Genomic DNA, 22,199 nt, shown 5'->3' with positions numbered 1-22,199 from the left:
CAATGTTTGCTGCTGAAGTATTTCCACTGCCTGTGCTTACATCATGTTGATGTCCAGGTACGAACACTGCAAATGGTTGTTGTGTGAGAGGTCAATCACTCTTAAAGGCCTATGCCTGTAGCTGAGCCCAAGCTGCAATGGCAGCAATGGGAGCTCTGGCATGGAGGCAGCTTTGAGGTGCTGTGGTTGGGAAAGTCCTGTTGCTGTAGCCACCTCTGGTGAACATGAAAGAAAAAGGGAGCCAGTAGCTGAATATAATACCTCCTTAACAAAACTCCTTTCTTTCATGCCTGTGATCATTAGAGGACCTTTATTCAGTGACCCAACTTGTACCCAGTGCATCGCTTGCAGTGGTTTTTTCTGACAGTAACATTAAATCAGATCTGCTGTGCCACAGGCAAAATCACAGGGCACAAGTAGTCACGAATCTGCAACTGAAACCAAGGCGGCTTAAATGATTTAAGAAAAACTGCAGCTTATCTGGTATTTCAGATAGCAATTGGTAACTGGTTTTATCTGTGGATGTTAAACATCTGGTTAGAGTTTTAGAATACAGATTTTTATAGTTCATTTTGAAAGTATTGCCCTACTTCTGCAACATATGCTAGGTGCCTTCACAGAACCTTAGGGAAAACATCAAGTCCTGGCTCTGTACTGCTTACAGTGTAAGTGCCCAGGTCTGGAAAGAAGTAGAAGCAAGTGTTGAAGCCTGTACATTTTTGTAAAACCACCTAAATCCTGACTTCCAGGAGGGCGAAATACATTAAAATATCTTAAAAGATTTAGGCCTTAATCCTTGATAGAGAATCACTGAAATTAAAGACAGACTTCCATTGTGACCGTGCTTCCTTTTTAACAGTCTTAGCAATTTTAGGTGGTAATTTAAGATATTTAAACATTGAAATGTGGGATGTATCTGATATTTCAGAAAACTGCTGATAATCTAGCTACAAGTGCTGTTAGTATTTATTAAGGTATGCATCTTATTTTTGCTATAAATGCAATTTACTGTGCTTTTTTTACAAATAAACTAATAAATACATCTGAAAAACAAGAAAACTTGGTTTACTTATGATATTTGAGAATGGTTTGTATCACTTTTCACCTTCCTACCAGTATATTATACACTACTTTTGAGACAATGTCTGTAGGGAGAAGTAATGTTACTGATTAATGCTACCAAGTTCATGGCTTGTAAAACTGTACAGGAGAACACAGAAGAGTCATGCCTGTTAGTTGTCAGTCTCTTCTAAACCCTCTTCTGCAGGCCAAGAAAGGATTGTTTCTTTTGAAGCCTATGAGCATGCTGAAGTTCACTGGCCTCTGTGGTCAGGAGGTTTGCAACTGAAACTAGGCTGACACATATCTTGAGGTCTTTGAGGTTTCTCTCTAATACTGTTGGTACAGTGTTCAGAATTAATAGGACCTTCCTGTTCTTTGAATACCTGGGCTGAAACCCCGGCACCATTGAAACCAATCATTGAAACCTCTCATCACCTTTGATTCAGCCATTTTCACTCCCAGAAATACTCCGGCTGAATTTACAAGTATCCTGATAAAGACTATATGAAACTATTACCTTTGGAGGAAAATGCCTTTCTGTGCCTTGATCCCATAATGTGAGTTAAACCTCCGTGCAGGAAGCTTCAGTGAGGAAAGTCATTGGCTAAGATTCTTCAGAAAAATAGCAAAGCACAGCTTGAAGTTGGCTTCAATCCTTGATTATCCATATCCTGGGCCTTATATGGATCCAAGTGCCCCTGAATATCTGTTCTAGAAATTGTCAGTCTCCCATCTCTGGGGAACTCTCTAGATTCTATAAAAAGGTGTCCGTATCACAGCACAAATATTCACTATGGTGCCTCCATACACTGGAGATCATTTCTGAACGTATTCCATCCAGTCAAGATGTTATTTATATCAAGCTATTATTTATAGCTGATGTGTCTGTTAATCCTTGTACTTCTCTATCTTAATTCCTGTCCTGGTTGCACTGCAAACGACCTGAAAACCTTTTCCTAAACGTCACAATGAGCAGACTCAATCAGGCTGCACAATGTACAAAATTGCCTCCAATACCCTTATATATAAAACGATGTTTATTCCTGAGGCATCTATAGTTATTAATCATATAGATACATAATAGATCTTCTACTGGACCCCTGTCTTAGTGATCCGGCATCTCCTGGGAAGGGGCAGCTCCTCCAGCTTTCTATTCATACTCTTCATTCATCATATGGGTTTAGGTTTTGCCTACCACACCTCCCTAAATCTGCACTGCACTGAGACTGACTAATTCCCTCCAAGGCTTTTTGTGGGTGATCCTCATCTTTAAGATGGCTTTACAAATAGTTGCTGTACTTAATGAGGCACTAATAGGTTGCAGTAGGAGCTTGCTATCCTCTAAGTGCTTCACCCATTACAGCTGGGTAAGCAGGGACTGCTAACAGCAAAAGGGGGGGGGAGACTTATGTCTAATTAGAGGTTTTGTGAAAGAACACAGGTTTCAGGTCCAAATTCTTCACATCCACCCCTCCTTTCATGTTGACCTTCATCTTATGCCTCTTCTACTTAAGTCGTAGCTTCTCTTTTTTATGAGAGATTTTATAAAAATAGAGGTAAGATTTTTAATACGGGCAAGACCAATGTGTGTCCTCTAACCTTGTTCTGAGACATGATAAAAAACTTAAAAGAAAGCTTTCCTCAAATATGTCAGCTTGACTGACTTGAGTGTGACAAAACTTCGAAGTGCTAAGCACCTGGAAGTTAGATCTTAAAGTACAAAATAGAGTGTGATTCAAAATCAGTCCTATTCAGAGCTCACTGTCCAATTCATTCAGAACTAAGTGCTAAGCTGCTAATGCCTGTTTTATATATATCTGTGAAGAATCAAGTCATTCAGAAACATCAATGGTATAACACTAAGTAACTGAAGGGATTCACAAGGTAGTTGCACAATAGTAGGTATCACAGCTTTGTAATTTACCTTAAAGAGATCAGAAGACACAAAGAAAAAGAATAAAGATCAGCTTCAGCCTTTGCAGGGAGTCTGCTGCTGGGTATTTTTACTTTCTAAAATAGCACCTGAAAGCTTCAGTGGGGACCTGTCCCAGCTTGACAGCTGCAATTTTAACTAAACCCTTCTTTGATCTCTCTTAAGGTGTGCAAAATGGCAAACTCACCTTCCTTCAGGCAGATACCCAAATGTTTTGGCACAGTTTGATGCCTTAAGAATACATCATTTGGTTCGCAAATCTTCCATTGAGCAAGACTTTAGAAGTCTGATACATTAATTGCACATGGGTGGACAACCCTAACCACCCACTCACAACAAAATTGATGGAGCTTGTGTACTGGGTTGTGTATAAACATGCACTTGAATCACTAACAAGTCTCAGTTCCCACTCGTGACTCTACCAACATCTACCTTGGCTTGTGCATTTTTCCCAGGTATACATAGGGTGTGAGAATATGTTTTTTAGCTGTTTCATGTGTCATTTTTTTCAGCACTGTTGATGTCCTCAATATGAGGCACTCCACATGAATGGAACAAGCTGCTGCCACCAGCACTTTCTGGAATGCAGCAAGATAACATCCTCCCATGCAGAATAAAGCAGGCACTTAGCTAATGACATGCTACAGCAGCATTCCTGGCATCACATTTGTGCGCCATTCAGGGCTCCAAAAATAAAAGCAATGCATCAATAATTGTGAGAAATGTTCTCACTCAGAAAAATATGCACTAATATTTCATCAGATATAACAGGCCCATTAAAGTGAATAATCGTGTTCAGCAAGCAACTGCTTTTTCTTCTTCTAAATAACAACTCAGAGAGATAAGAAGTTGAGAAAAGACAAGATACAATAAGGAAAGTAGAAAATTACCAGAGGCCCACAATTAACATATATGTATTCAAACAGTACGTCCCAGCCAATGGAAACCAGTACGAAACCTAGAAATGTGAACTCATAAGGACAAATACAATATGCCACAAAGCCCCAAAGCAGCTGATTGCCAGCAACAGCTGACATTCACCTATGAGAATCACAGTTCAGGTGGACTGATTCCATTCACTGGAGGACTCTTGGTTTCCCACATCCTTGCCCCACCACCAGACCATGGTAAGAACAGATTCGTTTTTCAGTCTCTCCAGTGATGTCTCTGGGCAACCTGTTCCAATGCTGACTGCTCTCATTGTGAAATTTGTTTTCCTCACCTCTAATTGGAATTTCTCTTGCTGCAATTTGCTCTATTTCCTTACTTCCTTTCACTGTGAACCTCCAAGAAGAGTCTGACTCTTGCCTGCTCTGTACATCCCTATAATGTAGCTGAAGAAAACAGTGAGACTTTGCCTTCTTTCTTTAAACTGAACAAACCACTTCTCTCAGTCTTTCCTAGTATGCTTCATCTCTCTAAACTTCTTTGTGGATCTTCGCTGTATTTGATACAGTATTTCAGTATCTTTCTTGTGCTGTGGAGCCCAGAACTGTACACAGAACTCCAGATGCAGCCTGAACAGGGGGAAACAATGATTTTTTTTTCACTTCATAATTACATACTTACTAATACAGTCTACTATGGAGAGCTGGAAATGTTCACTGTAGGGGCAAACCATTTGCTTGTGTTCAGCTTGCCCATCAAAAGAATTGCTTTATTTTCCTCTGAGCTGAGCTGAGTGTTCTCAAAGACAGTACTGTGATCTAGGTGAACCCTTGGCCTACCTGAGGATGACAGGATGACAGCTGGTTGTCAGACCAGCTCTGTATGAGGACTACCAGGACAAAACAAGCCTTTGCAAGCTTGGACAGAAAGATGCCTCAAATGAAGCATTTTTTCAGTCAAATGGTGACTATTATGGCTAATGTGAATTCTGCCCATTTTTAAAGCTAGGCATATAGATACAGAGATACTTTGGTATCCTTTTAAATGGGAGGTGCAATAAATGTTTTGTGGCACTAATTTTTATTGAGATTTTTCATGAGTATTACTCCACTGCAGAAAGTGGAACAGGCTGTTGTTTTCTGTGTATGGCATTTTAATTCTCAAAGCTTCAAGATAGCTTTGATGTTTCCAAACGCTAAAATCTCCAGAACTTCAGCTGACCGCCTGTTGTGCCATGCTTATATTTAGTGTCTATTTGCACACCCTACAGTATGTCACATATTGTCACAATATGTCACAGCTTCTTGTCAGAACTGCATCCCTCCTATCTGAGTTGCCTGGGCAAGCCCTACTAAGCTTAAGGTCCACTGCTCAGAAAATGAATCTTAATTTGATTCAAAAGCCTTAATCAAACCACTTAAACATTACCAGAAAGAAAACATTCACACCATGGCTTTTCAGTTACAGGTCATAGAATAAACGTAAGGAATCCTGTCAATAGCAAGGTCATTTTCAAATGATGAGAAAAATCTGACCCAAAATCTACATTCCCCATTAGTTCCCTCCCACTTCCGAAAGTCCTTTCTTCCTTTCCACACCAATCCTCAGAAAATCTTCCTGCATCAACTCAGAAGACTGCAAAGAGATGTTTATATTCTTCTGTTAGAGGGATGAGATGGATATCGAGGTTGCATCAGACAGTAGACTTTGTAGCACCATATTAGGCAAGACAGTATAACCAAAGTGGCAGATTTCCTCATACCAGTGTCAAGGAACCTGCATGTTCTGTCAAGCTGCAGTTTTATAGTTTGAAGCCATTCTCAAGAGACTTGTTTGCTCAAAAATCTTCAGACGAGGAGTACCTTCTGGGTGGTTTGGGTTTTGCTCTTGTTGCCTAATGTTGGTAATTGTCCATCAACCAGCAAACATGTCCTGAATATTCTCCAGGAGTTTATACATGCTCTGTGGGAAGCTCTTCAGGAAAGATTTGGGCTTTCCAGAACAAAAATTTCACAAAGCAGCAGAATCCAGACCAACCTCAATTTAAATTACAGCTGTCTTCTGCCATATCCACTTCACAGGAATATGCACAGATGTCCAGGTTAAGAGTAAAGAACAACTTAAAATTAAATATCTGAAGTTAGAGCATTTAAAGAAATAAAATCTACAGGCCTGCAGCTCAAACCAGATCTTTGTCTGTCCTGGAACTGGAATTTGATGGCATCTGGTTTGGGTTTTTTTTTCTCTCATAAAGTGATGAGAACTTATCCATTTATTCACCATTTACATTCTTTAGAAACAAGATTATCTATATCCCTCTTTGACTGAATTAGTGGGGCCCAAGGTCTACTTGACCTATCACAGCCTTCTCTGTAAGCACTCTCAGTCCCTCTGTCTAAGTGAAATTAGCATGTATGACCCTAACTCCTGCATGGGGAAGAAGCCTTAGGCTATCTTGTGATGTAGGGAAGATGATGACTGAAATACTGTGGATTGTAATGATGTGCAGGGATCTTTCATATTGAAACAACTTGCAAATCTACATTGTAAATCGCTAAAGAGAAGGCAATTCTGGAAGGTTCGAACCAAACTATAGGCTCAAAACTCCACATAATTTTGAAATTTATGAAAATTAAGACTCAGCGCTGAGTCTCCCATTGTGACTGTACCCCTTGTATGCATTATAAAAGGGAGAAAATTATGCTTATTGATTAAGTCACTAACACACTGGTATATTGGATTTGTTTAAAGGATCCCACATGATATGACACCTATTGTGCTGGAAATAGCAGCAAAGGAGAAGACGGGCAGGCAGAGAAATCTTCTCCTTATCTCCATGACAGCAAAGTAGGCAGCAACTCAGCGGGATGCACAACTGCTGTGAACTCCTCACTTCACTCAGCAGCGCATTGCAGTGTCTTTGCTCCTTCTGTCACAAAGCTTTGTTTCTGACCTCTGAACTGGAAGAACATTAAAAGCAGAAAACACTGAAATTCTGGGGGATCTTTTGAGCTGTGTGTGAAGGTGAGAGCATTCACGTGAAACATAGACATTTCCAAGCAGCAACTACTACCACAGAGCAGTCTGAAAGGGCTCAATGTATGGCCATAGTAACCAGCATCACCTCTATCCACAGCTAGTGACAAGGCTTTCCAAAGTTTCAAGAGATTAGGAATTATGCATTTCAGCTCTAATGGCATGAATGTTTTGGAACACACCCAGTGCGAATAATTTTCCCCTGGGAACTATGTTCAACTCTGAGGGTCAATATGGCAATAACAGCAATAAGTAACCACCTTACTGAGTCACTCCCTGAACTCGCTAATGGAGATGGAACAGTTAATTAAGCAAGGAGCTTAACCAAAGTACAATACATCTCCTGTATCAACACAATCCATGCTGTGACACTCATCTTTGCCCTGTACTTATGACCTTCATGTTGTACAGAAGACATTCTTATTGACACTACCCATGGGCAACACCTTCTTCTAATTACCTTCTCTACAAGGGGGATTTCATCATCAGGGTTCCTGCTCTGTGCGTGCGTGTATATATATATCTGCTCTCACAGATACAGGAATACACATCTCAGATAATCTTACTGGAATACCAAGAGCACAGGCCAGCTGTGAAACAAGTCAAGAACCCATGAGTACCATGAAGATAACAGGTGCCTTTGTGCTTCTCACACTGGCAGTTCTTTGCGTAGCAAGTGAGTAACCATTTTATTTTCTGATATATTATAGTTCTCCTGTTCAAACAATGCAAGCTTCTCAGTCTACTGGGATAGAAAACAACGGCTGTGTAGCAGAAAGCAAGTGAAATTTTACGCTTGTGCACTATTTAGCAAACAATAGTGCACCAGCTTTACAAATTCCAGCTTAAGCAGATGAAACCTATTCCTTTGATGATGGTGTGAATCAGAGCTGCATTCTACATTGTAAGTAAAAAGTGAACTGTAAAGCCTCAGAACTAAAGCAGGATTTTACCTTCTTATTTTTTTCTTCCATCTGAGCAGGAAGCTTGGAGCTGATGTGATACCTCTCCTACCACCCTGACCAAGCAGAAGACAGTTGATTATAACATGGGCCATATAATAAGGCTATGAATAACCTCTTCATGAGATTAGTTTGCTCGGCTGGAGAGAGCTTTGAGGTGCAGGTTGCTCTGTGGTAAAATAGGGAGCTGAGAGCAAGTTCTTGAGCCTCCACTTGGCAATTTTTTTTTTTTGGTTTTTTTTTTTTTTTTTTTTTTTTTTGTTACCAAAAAATATGGAAAAAAAAAAATAGAAGTGGAGTTACAATAATTGAAAGAAGAGAGTCCAGATCTTCACTGCCAGTAGTATAACAGTTCAATAGCATTAAAGAAGCAAAACAACAAAAATGTTAAAGCCAATATCATGAGCCAAAATAATCTTTTTCCATTTTGAATAGCTCTGAAATGTTTGCTTTGAAAATTGTCTCAAAATCAAAATTCTCATGAGAAATGTTGATTTCAATGAAATGGCATGCTTTTGATGGAAACTGTTCTGTCAGTGTGCAGTGAGTGCAGAAAAATAAATGAATATTGTTTTCTGAAGAATCCCAGCAAATCCTTTCCTTGAACTTTTTAGTTTATCTGGTCTGCATTAAAAATGTATGGATCAATACTTTTTGAGCCACATCTTTATTGCATTCATTCCCAAATACATAGTGGCTTCTAAAAAGTTATCAGAGAAAAAAATAACATCTTGATATTTTTATGGGAGGGGGTTATATCTGATCCAATTCCAGAATAATGAAAATTCAGTCACAGTTGGAGCATTTTTTTTGCTAGTTTTCTTCACCATGGACAACTTTATTTGTTGGGAAGTTGTAAGCAGCTCCATGAAAGGAAGTTTCAGTGGAAGGCTCGATGGCTTTAAAAACTAAAACCAGTTACACTTAGTCAGAAAGACAAATGCTTGAGCTGCATTGCCATAATATGTTTTCTTCCTGCTCCTTCTGTACAGAAGCCTCTGCCTGATAACTTTTATCCCTTGGAAGCCACAGAATGACAGTTACAGGACAAAATACATTCCTAAAGAAAGCAGCAAGTGTGTCACTGCAATGGAGACATGCCAGCGTTACTTGATGACTTTCTGGGAGGTGTACATGTCATTGTGTTGAAGAAGCTTTTTGAAGTCCCACCTGAGAACAGGGCTCCATTATATCAGATGCCATGTGTATACAAAATAGGAGCCAGCCCTTCTGCCCAATAGTTTAGAATCCATATGAACCAGGAAGGGAAAACACTTTTTAAAGTGATATTATGATCCAAATTGCATTATTTTTATTATATATATCTAGTATTGTATTTCAATGAAGATACTATCCTCATCATTGACAGAAATCCAAAGCAGAAAAAGACCTTGTGATTGCTTACAGCCACATCCAATATTTAATTTTTTTAAAATAAACTTGAGAATTAAAACCCAGGTATGCTCTACAATTCGTTTATCCTAAACAGACTGGCCATTGAACGTAACATTGACTTTGGGTCTCTAATCTTTTTCTGGTGAAAAGAGGAACAATATCTTTCCTCCCCTCCCACAGCAAAGGCTGTTCTAGCTGCTGACACAGATTTCTAAGGTAAGCAATACAACAAGGTCCACTTGTTTAATAGGTTCTGACACCTGCAGCTTATTAAACATTGAAACCCCAAGTATTTACTTTCAAGCTAGTAAGAGATGTAGTGTTGCTGGAAGGGCTGGTAGTGAAATCATCCTAGTTGCAAACTGAAGGTTCATCAACAGTGGTTTTTAATTTATCTTTTGTGATTCTGCTTGCCTTGCAGATGCTGCCAAAGAGAATGAGGTGAGTAATTTTCTTCTTTATTGCTCTATAAAAATATGTAGTTAGTAAAAACATGAGGTCAGATAAAAACATATTAAGCATTAATTAAATGGTGTCAAAATATTAAGATTTCAGAAAGAAATCCCTTATTAAATGGTGTCAAAGTATTGAGATTTCAGAGAGAAATCCCTGAGTTTGAGATATGTGGTTTCCATACACTTGACCTGAGAACTTCCAGATATTTTCACTTGTACTGCGTAGTGGACAACAAATTGGGCAAGGCCAAATTTTAAGTGAGAGAAATCAGGATTTTTTTAGTATTTACCTGCTGATGACACTTCAAGGTTTTCTGGTGACTTTCAGATCCTAAATCACGTACCTGGAGATTTTTATTTCCGACAATGCTGCAGTGCCCATTCTGGGGTCAATCTCTGACAGAAATGGGGCACCAAATAGTAAAAATCCTTACTCAGATGAGCAGAGACAAGCCCCCTCAGAGTCCGGTGGACAGCAGCATGGAGTGAAAATTTGCACACACATAGAGCTGGTCCCATATTAGCACAATATATGCAGCTTTTGATGCCTAGAACTACACCAAGACATCCATTTTTTCCCAAGAAGAGCCTGTTCCGCTCTCCACACCAAACTATGTATCTTCCCTATTTCACCAACTGTTACACAGATGTACATGGCACAAATTTGCCTAGTTTCTGGCTTTTTTTATTAACTAATCCTTGCCTCTCAGAAGTTGGTGACTGACCAGTTTTAAAATGCTAAGTTACAAACTACAGAGATTCCTTCCCATGCCATTGCTGGGTTACGTTGTGGGATTACTTTTGCAGTTGAGGATAGGTGTGCTGCCTCCTGCTTTACAGCCAGACTTCGAAATGTGTGAACAGCCAGGGCTTTGGAGGAGAGGGAAAGGGCCAAGCAAAGGAAAAACCTACAAAAATTAACAACCTGTATGCTTCCCCCCCCCGGATTTAAGCCTATTATTCCGAAAGGGGTGATTGGCTAATGACTCTTTTTGCCACTGGAGACCTCTCAGTCTGTGCTGAGCCATGGCACAGGGCCTCGGCTGCTGAGGGGACTGACCACACACAGCTCCTCACTTCACTCACTTGCAGGCCCTGGGCAATGACTACCATAAAACCAATCATACAATCTGTAATAAATTCCAGGGTTTGGCTGAAGTAATACTCCTGTCCTTTACTAAGAATTACAATGAAGGGGGGGAGGGAAGGGGGAAACAGTCCATAAGAAGAGAACAGCAAAGCTGGGTTCTGTTTTAAATATAGAAATCTATAATACATATTTTGGCTAGATTTTCAGAAAGCAAAAGCTGCAGACAGTGTCCTTCCAAAGACTGATATGTTTCAAACTGTCACTAGACTAGCAGCAAAAAAAGCTCATTTTAGTTACAACAGCAGCTAATATGACAGGCAATTTCCTAGGCAAGCAAATCCTAGGCTTTTGAGGGTGACAAACAGCAGATTAAGTAGAATATGTGCAGTGCACAAGGACTTCTTGCTTGTCAAATACTAGGAATGAATTCTCTTGACAGAAGATAAAGCTCCAAAACTAGGACAGGAGTATTTTCAGTAATTTCTTTTATTAGTTTGTACTCCCATTTTCATATGTAAGCCCGTAATGAATACAGCCCCACTATCAGATGAAGGCCTTTCAACAATTTGTTTTCATGATAATACTTAAATAGGACTTAATTCCACTTGGGCAGATCCTTTCACCTTTCACCAGTGTAAAAAGCATAAAGAGCTGATACTTGTGCAATAAGAGATAGAAACCCTTCCCACTCTTGAGAACTAATCTCACCTGAATTTACTGTCAATTGCAATCAGGTAGAAAAAATATTGACTCCTCTTTTGTGTAGATGGAAAAGGGGCTGTGTTTTTTCAGTGACTTATTCTTATACTGATAGACAGCAAAGTCTCTAAATGTGCTCAGTACCTGACATGGGTTGCATCACACACATCTCTCTTAGAAGGAACATTTATTTCTTTAGGCTTAAGCTCAGCAAATGTAGATGGTGGTGCCCCTTCCCTTGTCTGTGCTGCTCTAAAGCAGCTGGCAAACTTGTCCAAAAATTTCATATATTCAATATTTCTGTACATAAATGGAGAATGTTAGAAAGATGGATTCAAAGAAAATTGATGCTGTATTTGCAGGTAGACTGCAGTGAATACAGTCGGTTAGAGAGAGGAAGACCTATTTACTGTGAAAGACTCTATCAACCTTTCTGTGGCTCTGATGGGAAAACATATAACAACAAGTGTTCTTTCTGCAAAGCAGTGCTGTAAGTACAATACTATGTAGTTACTCTTGAATATGGCAAAAACTGAGATTAGCTCAGTTATCTGGTTTTCCATTCCACCTAACTGCTGTCATGTTTTTCAGGGTCACTACTCCTCTGCTCCTTTGCTTAATCTTTATAGACTAATTGCTTCTCCCACCAATAAGGTCCAATTACTCTAAATGAATGACCTTGATATTTGTGTGAGCAGCTTCTTATTCTAGCACAAATGGTAGAAGTCAGACAGTAAAGAGAAGAGTCCAATGAACAGCACAGGGTTAACAAGGCACCTGAACCCAAATCAGACCAGCTAAGAATTCAAAAGTAGTACCAGATATACTTTGCTTTTTAGAGATAAAATATAACTTTTTAAAAGGCAAAATGTTTACAGATCAGAGCCTTCCTGCCTCCTACAAATGTTTATAGTATCTTTTGTGTTTAGCAAGTTGTTAGCTGAGGACTTCAGAGATATTTTAGTGCATAATGTTAAACTTATTGTCTGCAATGTGTATGTCTTTCATTCCCTTTGCAGGAAAAGCAGAGGTACCTTACAAATGAAGCAAGCCGGGGCATGCTGAATCGATCCTGCATGGTAGAGAAGAGTGCTGAGAACAGCTTTACACTGCCTTATCACAATCTCTTAATTTAATTTCATTCATTCTGCCTGATCTGGTGATGGTGAACAAAGCACACAGTAGCTTTTTGAGCTGTGCTGTATCATTTGCTGCTTCTCTCTGCTCCCAAGTGTTGGGATTGACACGTCTGTCCTCCCTGCAAAGCACCTCCTCAGAATTCCTGATTCTGTAGCAAATTGGTTTTCACATGAAGCCTATTCTTCTGACAATGCTACTTGATCTTAGTGGACACGTCTGTGCAGGCACTGCCTTTGTTTTCCTTGTTGAAGTGTTTTCTTTCATTTATTCAGACTTTTGCAGATGGTTTTTTTCCAAAGGCTTCAGCTTTCCCAGGTAGTTCTTTGATTCTACCAGGTTTGCAGCTAAATTTTGCATGCTCATTTTTCCTCCACCTCTCTACAATTCTGATTCATACGTGTTGTTTAGCTACTTAGTCTGCATGTTTATTAAAATAAACGTTGACTTGGTTTTTTTTGTCCATGGTGATCTTTCTAGAGAATAAGTTTATTGCATCCACTATTCACAAATGAGATACTTCACAAGTATACAGAAAATAATTATAGAGCAGGAGCTAGAGAGAGCGGTAAAAAAACAAAGCCTGGAAGACAAAAGTTGTCTTCCACTAGATGGCCTCATGTTCCTGGAATTTATCCTACAGTCTGGCTCTCTTTTTTTCCTTCAAATGAAGCAGAACTGTTACACTGTAAGACTCTATAAACTTCATAGCAGTGCGTTGGTTAAATCCTGCATTTAAATGTCATCATTAATGATTCTGTTCACTTCTGACAAATTGGCAGCTTTTAGGCCTGAAAAAAATTCTGCTCTTACATCCTTAATATCTTCATTATTGAACTAATTTGTCTTTTACACTTGAATAGTCAGACAAGGAAATGCATTTCCCAGAATTAAAACTTATGAATGATTGACTTTACTGGGGTTACACAGGAATGAAATTTTGGAGCTGGAATGTGGGTGTCATATGCTGTCTGGTACTCGATTCTCCAGACGAGAGAGGCTCTATTTCATTTGCTAGTCCACACTGATGTAGCTCTAGTCTTTAGTCTGATTTATAATGTGACCTGCCTGAACTATTTTTATGGTGACTATTACACTTAGCACATATAGAACATCTGAAAGAATGATAAAGCTGAAAACAACAAAAAATGAAAGGAAAAAATGAGGATAATGAAGTGCTAGATTAAGTATGTAAATGGAGTCCAACCAAGCAAACACAATAAAAAGTAAATACTCTGCATTTCTTTGTCAAATAATTCTAAGTAATGATTGTATTTAACAAGGGACATATCTTTCCTGACTCTACAACTCCCTGATACATTGCATTTCTGGGGAAAAAAAAAAAACAAACCAAAACAACAAAGCAGTTGTTACTGAATGTTCTGTAAATCTTGGCCAGAAAAATTTCTTACCGTTACTCTGTGCTGTTCCCAGTCACAGATGTGTCCCATGAAACCACAGATAGCAGGATAGAAGCCTAGACACTGTTTTGGGGATGGAGTGGCGTTTATTCCCCATTGTGGGAGCTTTAAATTTGACAGTGGTGCTCTTAGTACATCAAAAACCTACTCAACACAGGATCATTCAAAGGCCACTGAAACTTATAAGGTGCTACCTATGACCTTGGCTTTAATTCTCATCTTTCAGCAATCATAAGCAGAAGATGCTTTGATGTTCTATTGAGGTTTTCAACTTAGAACAAGTGTTAGCCAAATGCCACGATAAAACAGGAAAATTAAATATTGAGACTAACGATGATGGGTGAAGAGTTTCTACACAGATCACAGCCTCCTTGCTCTTTGTAACTGAAGTCAGTATTAATTAGCCTTTTCACAAGTCACAGGACTGACTACTGCTCTGAATGCTGAACCACGCAAGTATGTGAGGAACATAAAGCTTGTACAGTGAGGAGTGTGGTCACTCTCTACATAGTATCTGAGAGACTGTGTTTCTGCTGGTGTATTTCTCTCAGGAAACTTTATGTACAGTGTGTGTAGGGAGAAGTGGTGGAGGGGCTTGTCTTCAGGGGCCATGTTCTTCATGAAACAGAAAAAACACAGTTTATTACAAGCAAGCTATGGCTCCCTACGGTGCCAACTTATCAATGTTATTCCAGAAATGCTGGCAGAACAAATCACATTTACATTCTTCATCTTTGCACTTTGTTAACAAAGGCCATTTCCATGAAGCCAAATGTTTGTTTCACAGTGACAAGAGAGCTGCAACATTCTCTTCATCATTAAGGTTTTTTGATTGTGGGAAGTTTACATTGCTATGAACTATTTTCTGATGGATATGTTTAAACATTTTTTTCATGAGAGTGTCCCAACTGCTGAAGTAAGACATCAGACTGACACATTTTCAAAAGTAATTTACACTCATTCTTGCTTTGGAAAGCAGACCTTCCTTCTAAGTTAGTGAATAACACACTCAGTAAATCACAGATCCTGAAACTCAGCATGTTCAAGCATCTTCAGATGGTGGCAGTGACAGCACCATGAGCAAATGATTGAATATCAAGCAAAACCACTGGACAATGTTTTAACATGACACAGGAATCCACCAAATGGAGATCAAGACATATAGACTAGAGTTTAATAACCCACAGGATCTCTTGAATTTTGTTCATCTCTTCCTCTTCATTAGTCCCCACACTGCACCCTGAAAGAGAAAGAGAAGAAAGTAGTAGATAAACGATACTGGAGATGAATATATCAAATGCTGAGAAAGAATTCAAGTCAAAGAGGCTTATTTTTTGTGGAAGGTAAAATACATTAACACAACTAAAGGTGAAATGTAACAAATACTACAAATCTTAGGAAAAATGAGAGGAAACCTTCAGGAAAAAAAAGCTTGGAGATTTTAAACCAGGAAGCTGGACAGCACTTGTTTGTATCTTCTTGTTGTCTTTCCAGGCTTACTTCACTGCACAAACCAGAGTGATATAAGGAAGAAATTCTTTACTGTGAAGATGGTGGGGCACTTGAACAGGTTGCCCAAAGAAGTGATAAATGCTCCATGCCTGGCAGTGTTCAAGGCAAGGTTGGATGGAGTCTTGGGTGACCTGGTTTAGTGTGAGGTGTCCCTGCCCATAGCAGGAGGGGTGGAACTAGATAATCTTAAGGTCCTTTCCAACCATAACTATTCTATGATTCTCTGATATAATCTTTACTGATTCCTAAGGATATATCTGTCAGCTGAAAAAAATCTGTAATGAAATACATATTGATCATACTGCCTTCTTTCTTTTCCTGTGATTGCTTGGTGGAAAAGGCTCCATTTATTCAGCTAAGCCATGTACTCAAGGATCCTACAGGCTGCCTGAAAGACTAATAAAGGGTCAGGTGCAGATGGCATAGTTTTCTCTTCTCTATGAAATAAAGCAGTTGGAAATCTTTGTAAGTCTAACATAAACAAAGTCACATGGACTTTTTTGGTGGTTTATATGGTTACCTTCCCACTCTCTTTCAATGTAAACTTCTGTGAATAAATGATGGAGAACACGAGAATGGTGGCATATATTAGGAAAATACTGATGTAAACTGACACTGGGGCGGCAGGGTGGTGGTGTTCCATTTTTCTCTGGCCAAAGATAGGAACATTACATACCATTGAAGTATTTCCTAAGATCACTCTTAAAGAGTCTAGTGACATTGCTATGTCTTGATGTTTCAGGTAAGACATTAAGACATCAGACTAGAAAAGCACTGCAGTAAAACTCCTCCATTGGATCACCAGACTATTCAGGTACTTCCAATGCACTTTTAGTTTCTTCTTTAGCTAGACTGCACATATTAACATTAATTAGATACATTGCTCATAAAGAGATGAGTTCTAAATCTGTACTAAAGTAATTAGAAATTGTTGGCCAGAGCCACAAGTGCTCATGACCTCTGGCACAAGAACAGCAAGACTTAAGGGCTGTGTGCATGGGCTGGTGAGAGAGGCTCGTCAGGTGGCTCTATTATCTTTCGGAATACGATATGTATAAAGCATGAGGATGTAGGCTGGTACTGCAACTAAAGATAAATCAGTGGCAGCAGAAAAATCTGCCAGGATGAAATGCTAATGCTCATCAGCTAGAGTTGTTTCCTGTTAAAGAGACAAGCTGAGAAACTTAAGGAACCTAATTCTTCTAGCACTGAATGAGAGGAATTAATGGAGGACGTTGACAGAAAATTCTTTTCTTTAACCTAGGACACAGGCTAAAGCCACCACTATAATAATAATTCTGTTTATCTGGAAGTGAGGTCTCAGCAATTAGGTAGTAGGAATGAAAATGAACAAGGTAATATTGTAAGTTTCTCATAGCTCAAAGGCTTGTGGCTCTGAACAGTCAACCTAAAAAGATTCTCAGAACAAGTCATCTTGCTTTAAACGTGTCTTGCTGAAAACAAATGAGTAAAAAAGCCAAACTTTGATGTTTACCATGATTATTCGGGGATAATTTCTGCCTTCCAGCTTGGCTTGTTACAGCCTAAATGGATATTGACACCATCTGCTTTAGTATATTGAGATACTTAACTGACTGTGTCTGTGGACCAAACCTCCGATACTATGTTTCCCATGCAGCCAATGCACATCCACGAAGCCCTGTGAGTTAGAGATCTAAAACAGTCCACCATGGACCCCTGCATCTACCACAGATCCCTGGAATCTTAATTTGTTTCTGATTATTTCTGACATGGAACAGTAGATGAGAGCAGCTGAGAGCAATAATTTCCAACACAGAGTGTCTGTGCTTTTTATCATCTCCTGTAAGCGTCATGTGCTGGCCCATAGCTGCAGATAATGCTGAGAGGCAGACCAGCTTTTGCCACATACCGGAACAAAGAACATGATTTGTAAATTGCTGTAAATAGCATCTGAAGAAAATGCTGAAGTGGCCAGACAATCCGGACTGTCAAGTTTGTGTGATGGAGCAATGACATAGAAATATGGGGAAGGAAAAATGCACATAGCTTGAATGAGGGGATGAAACATGCTCAGATCCTGTTTGCTACAAAATAAAACAGAGCTAGACAGATATTGGCACTGAATGGAAAAATAGAAGACATCTCCTTGCATTTATTGAGGATTAAAGTTTTCAAAACTCTGCACTGAAAAGGTGCTCACATATCTTTGATGTAGCTATTTATATGTGGAGGAGAAGGAAGGATTTTCATAGTAAGGTGTTATGACATTTTCTTTTTCACTTCTGTGACAAGAGGTAATGAAACACAGGCCTGAAAATCAGATGGGGCAGATTGTCAAAGAGAAAATGCCAGTGCTATAATAAAGCTACTTCACCTATCCATAAAGCCCACAGTGTATTTTCTCATATTGTTGTTACTGTTATCTTTTGATACTGTTGTTACTGTCATTGTTCTACCATATAAGTACAGCAGATGAAGAGCATCGGTGCTTCACCTGCTCAATGTAAGAGATGGACCCCACGCCTAAGACCGATTGATCCGGAAAGCAACCTGTTGGGGGAAACATAAGCACTTTAATCAAAGCCTCTTATATGTCAAAGATGTATGAGTGAGCCAGCACCAACATCCAGGTCCCATGACTCCTACACCAGCAATTACATTTTTAAAGGCATCAGGGCAAGATGAAAAATTGCCAGCTGTGTTCTACAGTTGCTATTGCATAAATCATTCCTTAGCTCAGATCAGAATCCTATGTCTCTGGATTGAAGATAATGTCAGGTGACTGACTGGTGAAGTATAAGGGAATATAGTTCATATTCAGCTGGCTTCCTTATAATGTGTCAGTGCCTGGTCAGCCTGGAGAGCCGCATTCTAACTGCTCTAAAACCAGCATGATACTGCAGTGGCTTTTTTACACTAAATAGCTCAATATCTCATGCTTGTTGAGTGTTTCGAGTTACTACAGTTATTCAGTGCTTCTGAATCTTTTAATAATACAAAATATTTGGGAAAAAAAAACAAACAAACAACAAAACCCAACAAAACAGTTCCTTAGTGTCACAACTTAAGAAAATGCGAGCAGAAGACATTTGCAACTATTTGATCTGAAGATCATAACGTCTTACTCCATAACACTCTCTAATTCATGGCTGTGTGAACTGGTTAAAAAAAATATCATCACCAAAATACCAGTGAAGTTCTCAGCACTGTCATGTGCCAAGAAGGAGACATCTTAAAAGTTTAAGCCTGGTAACATTTGGGTTCTTGGATTCAGCAGGAATCGGGAGACTGAGGCAGTAACAATCTTCCTTGGGAATCACTCAGAAGGAGGCACAATCAAATTTAAATAGTAATCTAAAGTGGGCATCTGAGTGTCTTTGAACAACCCTTAAGCATGTAGTAAGATTTTCAAATTCTATTTTACAAATGCTTTGACAGTTTGGACAATTTCCAGTAATGCAAAGCTTTGTATGCAAGTTATAGACATCATGAGTTACATGAATTAACTGTCCATAAAGGGATAACTTTGCAATCTGTGGGACATGAGGTATGTTAAGCTATTGAGACACAGGCAAACACAGAGATATACATTAAAATTCTGAAAAACTGAAAAGATTTAACATTTTTTCTTTCCTTTCTTAATAGGACTTAATTCCAGCACAAGATAAAATTTCAGCACAAGATGGTCCCAGGGCTCACTAATTACAACACTTTCCCCCTGTTATGCCTAGATATTCTCAGGGATAACAGGAAGTCAGCTACAAGCATGACAGCTCTAGTATCTCATTCCCGAAGGTTAATGATCCCTCAGTCCCCCAGAGAACAACAGCCCCTTAAGAGAGTAGAGAAGTATGTTACATAAACCTTACACCAATTCGGGCAAGCGCCTTCAGACCTCTCAAAAGCAGCACCTAGAGGCTGAGGAATGTGGCCATGGGAAAGGCTGTTTTCCCATCTACGCCGCTGAGATGCCACCTCCTGGGAGAAGCGCAGCATATCTGTAGCTACTGGCCTCCCACTACCATATCTTTGCTCTTTCTGAGCACAGCTGAAAGGTGATTTCAGCTGACACAGAGCATAACAAAAGAAGAATAGGATTGCTTCTGCTGCTGCACCCAATGTACCCACTTTCATGGGTAGTTCCCACTCCTGTAGTGAACAAGCCCATCATTGCAAGACCAAAGCTGCATTTACTTCTACAGACTACACTTCAGCGAGGCTTTACAGGAGGGCTTGAGGATTTTGACAGGGAAGGACTCACACCCTTCCAAAGAGGGGAATGATAAAACAAGAGAGTTCCCTCCCTGCTCCAAACAAGTGAACTTGTCTCAAAGTTTAACCTTGTTAAAATAGAATATTTCTAAGTGAAGAAAACACAAAAATGTGAGGTGAGATATTTAAACCTTGATGAAAATACTACTGACATGTAAGAGGAACCCCGTATGTCAGAATCCCTTTGATTCACTTTTATCAGGTATCAGCTGCAGAGAGAGGAAAAAAATACTAACATGCTGATTCAGTGATGCAGGTGAGATACATTTGGTACCAATTTCTTCTAAATACAGAGAGAAAGATTATCTTTGGAAGGGAATGATGATCTGTTGGAGTTTAGGGAATGTTAAGGTATTTTCTAACAAATATGTTGATGGGATAGGTGCAGATATAAGAGAAGTGTTATATAAACTGTTAACCACTTCATATGTAGATGGTACCTAATTTTGTCATTAGTTGGGATGGAGAGCATTCATTGTCTCAGAAGGTTAAAGCTTAGAAACATCACTTTGAGAGACTGGTAAGTATTGAGAGGCTGTGAGTTGTAGGCCTTTGGTTTTTTGTTTTGTTCTGTTTTTTTCTTTAAAGCCTAAAGGGATGCATTAATTCCCTTAAGTCTTTTATTTTTGATTCAATGATACCTGTGTTACAGAAATAATATTATGAAACCTCCCTACAGTATAAACTTGTAGTGTGTACGTTCAAATAGCTTCCACCAGCCATAAATAAGATGTCCCAACACCCTACATAAAAGGAAGCAAAGGCAATGCTCTGATATTAGTTTAAGAAACAATAGCCTTTTAACTTTGTAAACTTCTCAGTAGTATGCTATATGTGATGCAGTGTACTATTTCATTTCAAATTTGACCAAAACCAGAACAGTATTTTTGTTGATGGATGTTCAGCATCTCAAATTTCTAACTGTTTTGCTTTGGGTTTTAGTTTAGATATACTCAAGTGACTCAAACTCTAAACTTTCTTATAAATAAATAGCAGTGGAGAGAAAAAGAAATAGATCAGTTATACATGGGTCTTTGAAAGCAGCTTGCTGGTTCTATGTGATAACTGGGTTTCTCTTAAGAAAAAAAGAGGGTGGTTTTGGTTTCTGCTGTTTATCTTGTAACCACTAAACCATTCATATACTGTGGCTGTTTATACACAAGTCTAAATGACAGTTAAACCAAGCTGCCCTGCCCAAATTTCTTAATTCAGTTTAGTCTCTATTGTGTCTTTTTAGCAGTCTCCTCTTATTGCCACTCAATACATGCCGCTTGCCTTTGTGGGGAAGGCAGGAACAATAGTTACTAGACTTGAATCCTGCTATTGATGAGCTACTGTTTCCCTTTTCTTGTTTTCTTTTCAGAGGAGGCCTCACTTGCCTACTTTTCCCTATGTTTTGGGGTCTAAACTTTTTGGATGCTGCTATTGCCTCTTTTAAAATCCATGCTGACTGCCAAGAAGAGGGTCTGTCCCTCTTTGTGCAGCTGTTACTGTTCTATGTTCAGCAGTAGCATCAGTGGCACCATTTCCTCTCTTTTAGCAATCAGCTTAAATTCTGTCCTGCATGTGTTCCTGTCACTGGTTCATTCTTTCCTGATGCCTTCTGCTTTTTCTCCACTGTACTCAAATGATCTTACAGGAACATAATGTGCCAGGGTGTGAGAGGCTTGTATGAGGTATCAGCCAGTATATGTTCCTGTTGTCTTTGCTGTAGGTAGCAGTGATGATGTGAGAAGTTAGCTGAGGGATGAAGAGAAACAAGACTTGGACATAACAGTTATTTGGTTTTTATAGTCATGAGAACTACCTCTGACATGTAAGAGGAAAAGCTGTTTGCATTTCCTGAAGCCATTTCACAGCTGGGGTAACATCAGGCTAAATGTGAATGCTACCATATGCATTTGCAGTACAATCCCTCAAAAAGAGGTGGTCTCAATGCATCCTGCACGTGGGTTTTCCTAATGACTTCTCAGTGACTCATTCTGCAAAGTCAATCTGAAAACTGATTTTGTTGCTTCATATTTCACTGCAGTGTTGTGGGTTATTCTGGAGTGATCATTAGACCAGTAACTGTGAACTCTTTGTATGCTGGCCTTCACAATAAACCACTAATAGTCTGCTTGGTAATAAATGGGCTCTGTTACTCAATTCCTTGGTGTTTACATGAAATTATGAAATGCGCCTCCAAGGTGTTTAGTAAATTGTGATTTTTGCTGGGATCCATCCAAATGCACTGAATAAAAGATGGCCTAAATGTAGACCCACAAAATGCTGCAAATACACTTTGGCAAAGGCAACTAGCAGGACTCCTGGGGCCAGGCTAAAGCCTCTGCAGGTAATGTATCACTACCACAT

At 39.3% G+C, this 22,199-nt stretch overlaps 1 protein-coding gene across 1 annotated transcript; it reads left to right on the top strand.

Moving 5' to 3' along the window:
• Positions 1-7,531: 7,531 nt before the first annotated feature.
• Positions 7,532-12,585, top strand: LOC308225909 (ovomucoid-like; the record flags this gene model as incomplete). The annotated part of the gene is made up of 4 exons (XM_080627133.1): positions 7,532-7,595; positions 9,698-9,717; positions 11,883-12,010; positions 12,540-12,585. 4 exons carry the CDS (start codon positions 7,532-7,534, stop codon positions 12,583-12,585), a joined length of 258 nt encoding a protein of 85 aa, XP_080483259.1.
• Positions 12,586-22,199: the final 9,614 nt, after the last annotated feature.

This window comes from Psittacula echo, assembly GCF_963264785.1.
Source record: "Psittacula echo genome assembly, chromosome: 11".
Classification (NCBI taxonomy): domain Eukaryota; kingdom Metazoa; phylum Chordata; class Aves; order Psittaciformes; family Psittacidae; genus Psittacula; species Psittacula echo.
This window is presented reverse-complemented; position numbering and strand designations above follow the sequence as displayed.